Consider the following 13,469-nt stretch of genomic DNA (forward strand, 5'->3'; position numbering starts at 1 on the left):
TAGTATTGTATAAGCTGTCCTTGTATTGGTGAGTACAGAATTCTTGTGTTCTTTAAAATAGTATTATAATGCTGTGAATGAATGCATATATGCGCTACTATGATATCATTGAGGAACAAACAACAACTCCAATTATAAGTTCCCTCCACTGTATTGGGTCAAATAAATGATACAGTTATGATACATACACAAATGCAAGGGCAATAACTCTAACTCTAACTAAACTAACACACTACACTATCCACAGTCTTACACTGAAAGTATATATATGTCGTATCCATTCTGTACAATTTGCGCATTATGTACAATGAGCAGCATATCTTGCACTTTGTATACAATGAGCAACAAGTTTTGCTCATTGTATACAATGAGCAAAACTGTTGCCCATTGTAAACATTGAGCAAGACCATAAAGTTGCACATTGTATACAATGTGCACCGAGTGAGCAAGGTTGTTGAATGGCGTTCAAGCTACACTGATAATGAATCATAGTGAATGGTTGAATGGAATATGTGAGCAAAGTGTTCAAATAACGATGTTTGTTATGTTTAAGCATTGTTTTAATTTCAGTTCGCTAAAACTATACAGTGCATTAGGAATTTAATTATTGTAAATTAATTAAACAATAAAAACAAATACAACAAATAATGTTGTTTCAACACACGCACACACACATAACATTCGTTCATAATAACGCTCACATTGTCATGTCATTGCTAATGAGAGCGTCGTTTTCACCGCCTTTCACGCTTTTGCTAATAACGCTCATGTTTTCATGTCACGCTAAAACATTGAAACAACGACAACAACGTACCACAGAGGTCACCTGCTTCTTTTTTAAGCATGATGGTTCTTGCATTTAGCAGATCGGGGGTGGCAATGAGAAGTACATTGAAGCCGAGCTTTGAAGCATTTGCATTTGTTTGTTGTGCATACTCCGAGGCAGTTACATTTAGCGTAGCCTTGGCCGTGTCCACGGCTGGTTGCGATGGCGGCCTCTCTGACTGATTTCGTCTTGTTCCGGTTTTCTTCTGGAATGTCATCTTGGGTGAATAACCTGCTCTCGTTGATTTCGAACTGGTTTCGACTGAATTCCGAGTTTCAGTTGTCGAACTCTTTCCGTCATGGTGGTAAGGTCTTCCTGTGTGAACCACTTCACATGGCCAACACTTTGACGTTGCACTTCTGCATCAAACTTAGTTCGATTTTGATCCATGGTGGTCGCGTTCCATCGCCGGGCAGACTGACACTGACACCGAAACTAAAATACTGAAAGAAAGAGAGTGGACAGACAATCCAAACAATTTCAAACACGAGTTCGGTTCAGTCCTATTTGGTCAAAATCGCACGTAGTTTGCAAGATCGTTATTTGAACCCTTTACTCACAAATAGAAAAATTGTGAAAGGCGGTGAAAACGACGCTCTCATTAGCTGACGTTGTTGTTTCTATCTCTTACTTTTAGCATGACATGACAATGTGAGCGTTATTATAAACGAATGTTATGTGTGTGTGCGTGTGTTGAAACAACATTAATTGTTGTATTTGTTTTTATTGTTTAATTAAAGGGGCAGTCAACAGGTTGCTGTCGTTTCATGTTTTCGGGCCAAAAAGAGATTGCTTACTCTTTATTCTTTACTCTAGGTAAATGTAACAAAACATATATTTAAAAAAAAGAAAAGATTTTGAATATTTTTGTGAAAAAATTGTTTTGGATTTTTCGTTCCATTCTTTTTCTTATCACATGCACGCCAGTTCAAAACGCCGAGAAAAAAAACCAAAACAAACCCGCATGCATATTGGTCAAATTTGAAGCGAGTTACGGCCGTTTTAAAATAAAAAATATGACGTCCTTCTACTTCCACTACAAAGTTAAATGTTATTTCCAGCCAAACTAACAGCGCTATCGATGTGCTGTTTCACTAAAGTGGTTCCTATACATCAAAGAATTTTTTAAATGTTTTTAGCTGTTTTCTGCCCCTTTAATTTACAATAATTAAATTCTTAATACACTGTTTAGTTTTAGCGAAATGAGAATTAAAACAATGCTTAAACATAACAAACATCGTTATTTGAACACTTTACCATTCACTATGATTCATATATCAGTGTAGCTTGAACGTCATTCAACAATCTTGCTCACTCGGTGCACATTGTATACAATGTGCAACTTTATGGTCTTGCTCATTGTATACAATGGGCAACAGTTTTGCTCATTGTATACAATGAGCAAAACTTGTTGCTCATTGTATACAATGAGCACGATATGCTGCTCATTGTACATAATGCGCAAATTGTACAGAATGGATACGACATATACATACTAGTGGGGATGACTTCCCCTCTACAGCCCCCAAGGTCAGAGTCAGTACCAACCTCAAGGTCTTCTGTGTATTGAGGTCCATTCAAGATCCATTCAAGCAATAGGCGTGCAAGTAAGAATGTCTACAACCAGGTTACACAAATCGTTTGAGTGTTGAGGTTCATTCAAGATCTATTCAAGCGATAGGCGTGCAAGTAAGAATGTCTACAACCAGGTTACACAAATCGTTTGAGTGTTGAGGTCCATTCAAGATCCATTCAAGCGATAGGCGTGCAAGTAAGAATGTCTACAACCAGGTTACACAAATCGTTTGAGTGTTGAGGTTCATTCAAGATCTATTCAAGCAATAGGCGTGCAAGTAAGAATGGCCCCGCCTCTACAGGCGACCCACAAACGATCACGACTGTCAATGTTGAGCGCCGTGGGCTGCACCACAAGCGGACACCCTGGAGCCAGAGACCGCTCAAACCTGATGCCCGTTACGGGCCCTGATGCCCCCATGACCTCAAACAGTTCAGCCACGTGGATGCAGTCCATTCCTTCGTCCGCAATGAGCACGACTTCCTGGCCGCCTAGCATGAAGAAGCAGGCGTCGGAGGGCCAACAGACGGCCGCTGGAGGACTGTAGATGGCCACAGGGGCCTGCTGACCGCGTCGGTAGAGCTTGACCATCCGCTGGACATGTCCGGGCTGTGCCTCTTCCACCACAACGAACAGCTCTTCGTTAGCGTTCACGTCGAATGCGCGGTGGGCTCCCACCTGGATGGCGAACTCTGTGTTGTGTTCCACGGTGAAGGGGTCTTCCGACACCACCTTGGAGGTATTGACTTGCGCCGTGCCAGACAGATCGTTGACCAGCTTGAAGATGGCTTTCTTCTGGGACTTGTCGTACGTCTGCAGACAGGTTTGGGTCAGCTTGGCGCACATGCCTTTCCCCGCCCCCCGGCTTTTCCACGAGTGCCTGCCAGTGGCGTCACCGTGTGTGCTGATGTGTGTTCCGTTCTCGTCGTACTTCTGAATGGGGGCGTCTTCCTTGAGACCTCGCCGAGCGAACGAGATACACACTTTGCTGCCGTCCTCGTTGGGACAAAGGCTGAACACCTCGACGTCCTCTCCCTCCTTTCCACAGCGGAATTGTTCTCTCACTGTCACTTCAGCCGCTGTGGACTTCATCGGCTTGTCGACGACGGTGCCGAAGAAAGCTTGAATGGTGCGTCTGCAGATAAAGTCGGTGGTGAGAGAGCTGAGCACGGGCCGGTGGAGCCAGGTTCTGCTGGGTGAGGTCAGATCCTGCACAGCATGAGGGATCCCCCATCCCTCCTTCATCTCCTTGGTAACCTGCAGAAGCCTGCAGTCGTCCCCGCTGCCGCCAGATTCCTGCAGTCGTTGCTGCAGCAGACACAGTTGATCCAGGTTGCTCTGCTTGCTCGTCAGGTCCATGCTAACCCGGCGTTCGATCTCCTCACTCACGATGTGCAGGCCGGCCAACGAGTCATCGCGGACCATGTCTACCATGGCAACAAGCGAGGCGTGTTTCCTCCGGATGATTCCCTCCACGGCCGCCCTCTTGTCCTGCACGGCTTGAAGCTCCGCCTGGTCTGCAGACACTCCGTCAATCACGCTGGACACCGCGCTCTGCAGTCGCTCTTCGTCTTCCTGCAGCTGAGTTCCCGCGTTCTGCATCGCTTCGGCGCGGTCCTGCGTGGTGTGCATCTTGTGGGCAGCCAGGACACACTTCGCGCACAGCATCACCTCGCAGTCTGCACAGTACATGTCCAGCTCTTGATTGGGGTGCGCCAGACACTGGGTTCTGTCCCTCGCTGTGTCCAGCTCCTCAGGGGGGAGGTAGAAGTTGCTCTGAAAGGCGACCACCCCTCCTGGCGGGATGACAACCTTGTGACGACACTGGGGGCAGTGGAAAGATTTGGCTCGGACGTGTGACGTCAGCCCGTCTAGACACTTGAGGCAGAAGGTGTGGTGGCAGGGTAGCATCTTAGGTGACTCGAAGACGTCGAGGCAGAGAGCGCACGTCAATGTCTCCCTCCTCTCAGAGTCCGACCTGGCTCTCTTCGGCGCTGGGCCCTCTGTTGCCATGGTGATGAAGGGAATGAGGCCGAACGATCTGCAATCAAAGGCATTAGACATTAAATGTTATTTCAACAATACACAGTACACTAGGAATATTCATTGGCTTGGGTACATTCAAACACAACAAAATGCAAAGTGCTCACCGAGGTTCTTACACACACACACACGCACACACACACACACACACACACACACACACACACACACACACATACCCACTCATACACACACGCACATACAAACAAACAAACACACACACACACACACACACACACACACACACACAGTGACACACACAGTGACACACACGCACGGAGTGCAATTGCTGATAATTTCTCCCAGTGGCAACTGTATGCGGGTTTTCTATCTGAAATCTATAAATAACAAGTCGCGTAAGGCAAAAATACAACATTCAGTCAAGCTGTCGACGTGGAACTCACAGAGTGAAACTGAAACTGAACGCACTGCATGTATTCATCAAGATCGTATTCTCGTAGCATCGTCAGTCCACCGCTCGTAGGAAACGTAGAGAAATTGACAAGCCAGAATAGCGCGGTAGTGGTTGCACTAAGCAGGATAGCACGCAATTATTAGTTATTACATTCACTTCAAAATAAAACGATCCAAAAATATATTTATCTTATTCTTTGCTGATTCCAAAAACATATAAATATGTTATATTCGGATTAAAAATAAGCTCAGACAATTATAAATATAATTGTCAGTAAGTATTGGTGTGAACCAGTTGATTGGCTAATGGCGATGCGCTAAAACTGTTAGCGCACTCCAAGAGTGCGCTAACTTTTCCACAGAGCGTAATCTTCCGCCCTTTGCCTAAGCGAGACTGTACTCTCATCCTCAGAATTAATTAAGACATGTTGCTTATATTCTCCACAATACCAAATGACCATAAATTTCCTGCTTCTCAATTAAAGCAGAAGTGGTTTTTTTCTGACAGATTGCATGTGCCTGTGCCACAGTACCACTGATCTAAAAATAGAAGCCGCTGCGTCTCATCTCATTTTTGACTTGCATAGATTCTTCTCATATGCCGTGTTAGTGGCATGTAGCTTATTATCCACATTACCAAATGATGAGTTAGTATACAATTCCCAGCGGCTAACAGAAAACACAAGTGTTATTCCGATAACTTACCAGCTAGACCAGCATTTGGAAGTCGACTGACTCGATCGACTCTGTCATACGTAGCAGACTACACTGAAATACGACTGCATCAGTTCAGTAAATGAATGGTTTCCGAATTATTATTTCAAGGCAAGAACAATCGGAATCGAAAACGTGTAGGGTTCAGAACGTTCTTACCATATATATAAGACTTATTACCAGCCTGCCTCATGCGTGCAGACTCAATGCAACGTGACGAGCAATTTTTGTTTTTGAAATGAGACTGCAGTGGTTCGATTGCCCTAGCCTAGCAGACGACATAAACCCCGCTCAGCAAATTAACATGTTGGGCAAATGTGAACGAAAAAACGATGGGGATATAATACGTGTAGAGTTCAATTCAGAGCATTCTTACCGTTCATATTTAGTACCAGACTCCCCGATGAGTGAAGATACAACCCTTAGAAACATACCACATTTATTTTGAAAATGTGCTAATCGTCGACAAGTCATTGGAGTCAATTCAAGGGGCACCACTCTGCACAGTCAATCCGTCGAAGCTCGACTGGAGGTTTTGAATCGCAAATTACTTAGAGCACAGTCCTTTCTCCGAGTTCAAATGAGGTCTGTATGAAAGATCATCACTTTTTAGCTTAACGCTACACTGGAATTTACCAACAGAAATTAAAACAAGAGTTTGCGTGTGACGAAAGCACGACACACTTGAGACAGCCCACACAAAAATAGATCTTACACGACCTGACCACACAGTTACGCCTATCCAAATGAGCGTTTTCAATCTTCTTTTTCCTCTGGCGGTACTGACAATATCGTTATTGAAACAATCCCAGTGCACTAAGGTATTTATAGAGCAAATCTCGAAAATAATTATTGAACTCAGTGCAATGCGCTTCGTTCAATAATGAATTTTCTCGATTTGCTCTATAAATCCCTTTGTGCACTGGGATGTCTCAATAACTTACAAAATTATGATTGAAATTAAATTTCCGAAATTGATTTAAAAACAATTTCATTTATTCCTTGTCGGTTCCTGATTCCAAAAACATATAGATATGTTATGTTTGGATTAAAAACAAGCTCAGAAAATTAAAAAGAATTGAGATACAGAAAAGCGTGCTATATCCTGCTCAGAGAAACCTATACCACGCTGTACTGGCTTGTCAATTGCACTGCCTTTTCCACGAGCAGGGGACTGACGATACTATACGGTCTTGGTGAAAAAATGCAATGCGTTTAGTTTCATTCTGTGAGTTGGACAGCTTGACTAAATGTAGCAATTTCGCCTTACGCGACGTGTTTGTTTTGTTTTGTCTGTGCTCTGTGAGGTCCGACGATATCAAATGAAGTGAATGTAATAACTACTAATTGCCTTCACAATATTCACAATGCCGTTTTTATTGTAACCATAGTATTGGCTGAGTGGCGAAGGTTACGACGATATGAAATAAAGTGCATGCATAACAACATGTGCGTTCAAATTATACAACTATTGGTTACTGTTTTACCCAATATTGACGGACTGTGTGATGATATCTTCTGTTATTACCAATTCAGTGCCCCATATGGCTTTTTGACCAATCAGGACGCATTCTAGGTGACCCTCTAAATGTTATAACGTTCAGGCAGGGACCCTTTTTGTTTATCACGCTAAAAATTAACAAGACAAAGTAAAAATGTAATTCAACAATATCAGCGTGATTTATTCTAAAGAATGACACTTCAAATGCTGTCAGGTAATACTCTCTTTATCTAAAAAAAAATACCGAAAAGCGAGTTTTGTCGGTGGGTGCGTAACGGAACAGCAAGGCACCGCCCATCCTCTGAGTGTGCAATGCCGACCGCTCACTTGAAATCTAAATGATCAACGTTCGGAAAAATCAAGTGAAATTGCGCCACTCGCGTTACATCAAATGTATCTTTACGTCATTTCCCATCCGTCTGGAGTCGGTTCTAAATTTGTCGCTCTCTATTCAACGAGAAAAAGCGAAGCAACCGAAACGCATGTTCAACATGGTTTATCTTGTGAGATTGTTGTGTGTCAAAGGCGTTTGACCTGTGAATATTCATCACGTCAGGTGTGTTACTCTGATTGGCTGACTAAGGTCACGAGGATTCTTTGACTGACAGGCATAATCAGGTAGAAGCGCTCAAGTTCCCATTGCGGCTCAGTTCTGTCTAATTCGCAGGGTTGCTTCGAAATTTCTTTTGGTCGAATTAAACGGTAATAAAACCGTTATTTCTAATATGTTGACTGTTATCAAATGATAACAGACATGTCTCACAAACGATATCAGCATTCGCCTAAAAGGCTCATGCTTGATATCTTTTTTCTCGACATGTCTTGTTATCATTTGCTAACAGTCAGCATATTATAAATAACTCATACTATGGTCTGTTGAGACAGTGATATCAAAATCTCGACCTCCGGTCTCGATTTTGATATCACTGTCGAAACAGACCAATAGCAGAAGATATCATCACACACAGTCAGTCAATGTTAGATATATTGCTAATTCTCTGGACATTTTGTATTTACTGTAAAGAAATTACAGAAGTATTTGTCTCAGTTTTGGCTGTTCCATATCCCTCCCTCAGATTATTATTTTTTTTTGTTCACTTTTTTCTTGTACTTTTCAGTATTTCAAAATGTCTTTTCTTTCAAAAAGTCTTTAGTCACTTGCTCAACTAAATTCTGGGATCATTACATTTTCATATATATTTGTTTGTTTTCAAATTTAGGTGTTTTTGTTTTTGAAGTGGGGAAGCAATAAAGAGGTCGTCGATATCAAAACTGATATCGACGGAAATGTCGTCGATATCACTTTTGCACTGAGCTCAGTTTTGCCCAATTGACCAATGGAAATCCACGTAACATATGAAATAGCAATATTATTTTATTGGAGTCCCATCTGAGAAAACAAAATCGTTTTCAATGCATTCCGTGTGATACAAAAACAATCCCCGGGTGTAGCCAGAAACACAACTTGACTTGTTGTGAGCAATGTTCTAAGCTGCCTAATGTGTGTGTGTGTGTGTGCGTGTGTGTGTGTGTATGTGCGTGTGTGTGCGTGCGTACGTGCGTGCGTGCGTGTGTGCGTGCGTGCGTGTGTGTGTATGTGTGTGTGTATGTGTGTGTATGTGTGTATGTGTGTGTATGTATGTGTGTGTATGTGTGTGTGTGTGTGTATGTGTGTTTGTGTGTGTGTATGTGTGTGTGTGTGTGCGTGTGTGTGTGTGTGTGTGTGCGTGTGTGTGTGTGTGCGTGTGTGTGCGTGTGTGTGTGCGTGCGTGTGTGTGTGTGTGTGTGTGCGTGTGCGTGTTTGTGTGTGTGTGCGTGTGTGCGTGTGTGTGTGTGTGTGTGTGTGTGTGTATGTGTATGTGTGTGTGTGCGTGAGTGTGTGTAGGAAAGGAATTACTGTACGTGGCTGTTGTAAATTAGATGTGGATTGTAAACAAAACTAGGTCACCAGTTTAGGTTGTCTTTCAACACTTGAACTCAAAGGAGTATCGGTCTAGTCATAATGGTTCACACAAACTAAAGAACCCAAACAGGATGTTTTTGTGCAAGGAAAAAACCTGACTGTATTCATACACAAATTCAGTGAAGTAGCATTGGTAGCATACACATGTCAAACCCTAGGGTGTGTAAAAGTTATTGGCAATTAATTCTTTGTGTGTGTGTGTCAGCTTGTTCGCTTATTCAAAGCGTGCGAATGTCGTCCTTTCAAAAGAAATCGATATTGTTGTCTGAATACAAATCAGTTGGCACTGGCAGTAAAAGAGACCCTTTTTACAGGCTAAGTCACATTCCAGACGTGCTATATATTAGTATCAGAGATCAGCACTATTTTCGAAGTGTGTAGAACAAAGATGTGTTCAAACAATCACACACACTAACACATTGTTCTCGTTGGCAAAGTAAATACTCGGAACGGCAGCTCGACATAAATTTGATGTTAGTAATGCCATCCCGGAAAAGTTGGATAGTGAGGAGGTGGGAAGGGGGGGGGGGGGGGGGGGGAGGGGGAGGGGGAGGGGGGGGGAGGGGGGTGATAAACTTCCAAGAGAACCCACTTCAGAAGAACAAGAAGAAGAAGAGAATAACATCGGTGAAATCGTGAGACCTCGTAAGTGACTCTTGCCACCAAGTCACTTACGAGGTCCCACGATTTCACCCTAGACATTAGGTTCTATTCCCATGGGGTTTGTTTAAGGGTTGAAAGCTCTTTTCCTGCGGAGCTTCTTACTAACCAGTTCCCGGATTGCCGGATGTTTCAGCCCCCTCTGCCTGTGTGTGTGTAACGAGATCAGTTGTTGCCTGATTTCAGCTTTCGCATTCGGCCTTATTGACCTCGTATACACTCTACACTGAACCCCCCCCCCCCCCCCAATGTCCTTTTCAAGTACTGTCGATCGACCTTAGGCACTTTACATTCAAGGAGTCAAATTCATTCACAAAAGGGGTAGTTTAACTTAAAAATGTGCCCCGCATCGCAAAATTCTTCCCTTTTTCATTCAAGGGAAGTAACCACTCTGGGCACGTTTTCCAAGGAATTGAATTTTGGTGTGAAATCTGTTGAATGTCACCACTAATTTGTGTCACTTTCAATACACTGGCATGCTTTTCTCCCTCAATACACTGGCATGCTTGTCTCCCTCAATACACTGGCATGCTTGTCTCCCTCAATACACTGGCATGCTTGTCTCCCTCAATACACTGGCATGTTTTTCTCCCTCAATACACTGGCATGCTTGTCTCCCTCAATACACTGGCATGCTTGTCTCCCTCAATACACTGGCATGTTTTTCTCCCTCAATACACTGGCATGCTTGTCTCCCTCAATACACTGGCATGCTTGTCTCCCTCAATACACTGGCATGCTTTTCTCCCTCAATACACTGGCATGCTTGTCTCCCTCAATACACTGGCATGCTTGTCTCCCTCAATACACTGGCATGCTTGTCTCCCTCAATACACTGGCATGCTTTTCTCCCTCAATACACTGGCATGCTTTTCTCCCTCAATACACTGGCATGCTTTTCTCCCTCAATACACTGGCATGCTTGTCTCCCTCAATACACTGGCATGCTTTTCTCCCTCAATACACTGGCATGCTTTTCTCCCTCAATACACTGGCATGCTTGTCTCCCTCAATACACTGGCATGCTTGTCTCCCTCAATACACTGGCATGCTTGTCTCCCTCAATACACTGGCATGCTTTTCTCCCTCAATACACTGGCATGCTTGTCTCCCTCAATACACTGGCATGCTTTTCTCCCTCAATACACTGGCATGCTTGTCTCCCTCAATACACTGGCATGCTTTTCTCCCTCAATACACTGGCATGCTTGTCTCCCTCAAATACAGACGCTGTAAGTGTACCTCTTTAATGTGACCGGGAAACAATATTTCAGTTTCGGGTATACGAAAGCTGGTTGCAAAGAAATTAATACGTAAAGTGCTTAGAGAACGTCAAGCGCTATATATATAAATCTCCCCATACAATACAATACAAAAAGGCAAAATAAACAGACCTCGTTACAAACGTACCAAAGGGATACAATCATGCTAATGTTTTGACACACCATGCCATATTTTCACATAAGACATTCACAGTTGAGGTAAATTAGAATGCTGTAGAATATCGGTAGACAAATAATGCCTGCGCGGCCACAAAGGCGGAAATGGAATACAGATGGTGGATAGCCATATTGATTTGTTGATCGTGAGGTGCTTTCAGCATGCTTTTAGTTTGATCGATATCGGGCCCACTGAATTCGATTTTGGTTTTGATTCTCACTGAAAATTGTCGATATACCTCTCTTACATCAGTAAAAAGTTAAATGTTTTGACTGACGCAGAGCCCAATACTCACTGTCCGTAGTTTCTGAAAAACGCTGTACGTCTGTTCGACGCAGGTTAGTCGTGATTTATTATGAAAGGACCTAACCAGATTAGCATTATTCATTTTAGTCGGTCCTTGTTGTAACTATACAACCATCGGTAAATATAATGACACACGAAAAGCTTAGCAGGTATCATTAGATAACATTGACACGTACTTACCTTGACTCGAATTGCGCAGATTAGACCAACATTCCTCTCGAGAGTTGAGACTCACTACTCACGACTTTACTTGATCGGGGCCTCGTAGGCCTACACTCTACCAGGAAGCGAAACTTGTTTTGATATAGAGAAGTTATTTGCTTTGCTGCATGCGAAGTGGGCTGGCGGCTTGGCTGTGTTGGCTGTGTGGTGGGCTCGCTTGAACTGTTGCAATGTGCACCGTTGGCATGCATATGATACTGGGGGTGGGTCGAAGAAAAGGGAGCAAAACTGCATGATTAGACTGAATACTGGACGGGCGCTGTGGCGGGGTGGCTGATCGAGGTTTACTCATACCGGCTGTAGTATTAGACGGAGACCACACCCACCCCCAGTCCCATCCACCCCGTGTCAGGTCCCTGCATGTGATTCTCTAAAAATCTTATTTTGATTTCATATTCTCTGCAAGGGCCGATGTTATATATGTGTTATTTGGATCTTGACAGCACCAGTTAAAATGTTGTTTTGTTTTGATGCAAATACACGGCCACACTTAAAATATGCATGGCGTGTTGTATGATCCGAATTCAATGACTATGGTGTAGTTTTTGTCACCCTGCATTTCCTGAATAAATATTTTAAAAACTACACTCCTTCCCGTGAAAACAGTTTCAGATGTGACGGCAGTGGGATAAGTCTACCCTTCCGCTTTAACACACACACACAATCAACACTCTGACTGCTGGCTGTATTCTTTCCTATAAAAAAAAAATAAAAAAAAAAACAAAAAAAAACACCAGTGATATTTTTGAAAATTATTCATTCAAAAAAACATCGAACAGTGCACAAAGAGTACCTAGACTGTTCGTGTTTGGTACGTGACCTAGTGGAGGGATGGTTTATCCCACGTGACCTAGTGGAGGGATGGTTTATCCCACGTGACCTAGTGGAGGGATGGTTTATCCCACGTGACCTAGTGGAGGGATGGTTTATCCCACGTGACCTAGTGGAGGGATGGTTTATCCCACGTGACCTAGTGGAGGGATGGTTTATCCCACGTGACCTAGTGGAGGGATGGTCTTATCCCACGTGACCTAGTGGAGGGATGGTTTATCCCACGTGACCTAGTGGAGGGATGGTCGTATCCCACGTGACCTAGTGGAGGGATGGTCGTATCCCACGTGACCTAGTGGAGGGATGGTCGTATCCCACGTGACCTAGTGGAGGGATGGTCTTATCCCATGTGACCTAGTGGAGGGATGGTCGTATCCCACGTGACCTAGTGGAGGGATGGTCTTATCCCACGTGACCTAGTGGAGGGATGGTCTTATCCCACGTGACCTAGTGGAGGGATGGTCTTATCCCACGTGACCTAGTGGAGGGATGGTTTATCCCACGTGACCTAGTGGAGGGATGGTCTTATCCCACGTGACCTAGTGGAGGGATGGTCTTATCCCACGTGACCTAGTGGAGGGATGGTCTTATCCCACGTAAAGCATGGCCTGATATAAGATAGAGAGCAGGATTTGTTTCCACGAGAAGGAGTGTGCCTTTAAACCAAGCTCAAGTGACTCGCAGTAGCCTGTAGGTCCGGTTCAAAACGTGTGGGCCACAGTCGATTCAAATTTCTAAGAAATGACAGAAATGACTTGGCAGGAATTGATTCAGTCAAGTGTGTTACGGGCCCATGCAGTGCCAGTGGTTGGGATGTCAGTCTTTCTGTGGAACTCGAACTCACACACATACACACACACACACAGACACACACACACACAGACACATACACACAGACACACACACACACAGACACACACACACACATACACACACACACACATACACAGACATACAGACACACACACACAGA

The 13,469-nt window shown here is 43.8% G+C and overlaps 1 protein-coding gene across 1 annotated transcript; it reads right to left on the reverse strand.

The window, feature by feature from the left end:
* Positions 1 to 1,039: 1,039 nt before the first annotated feature.
* On the reverse strand, positions 1,040 to 11,833 carry LOC138975057 (uncharacterized). The gene is made up of 2 exons (XM_070347705.1): positions 11,624 to 11,833; positions 1,040 to 4,443 (listed from the first exon to the last, which is right to left on the reverse strand). The coding sequence occupies exon 2, from the start codon at positions 4,413 to 4,415 to the stop codon at positions 2,661 to 2,663; it is 1,755 nt and encodes a 584-aa protein (XP_070203806.1). The 5' UTR covers positions 4,416 to 4,443; positions 11,624 to 11,833; the 3' UTR covers positions 1,040 to 2,660.
* Positions 11,834 to 13,469: the final 1,636 nt, after the last annotated feature.

The sequence above is a fragment of the Littorina saxatilis genome, linkage group LG9 (assembly GCF_037325665.1).
Source record: "Littorina saxatilis isolate snail1 linkage group LG9, US_GU_Lsax_2.0, whole genome shotgun sequence".
NCBI classification, from domain to species: Eukaryota; Metazoa; Mollusca; class Gastropoda; order Littorinimorpha; family Littorinidae; genus Littorina; species Littorina saxatilis.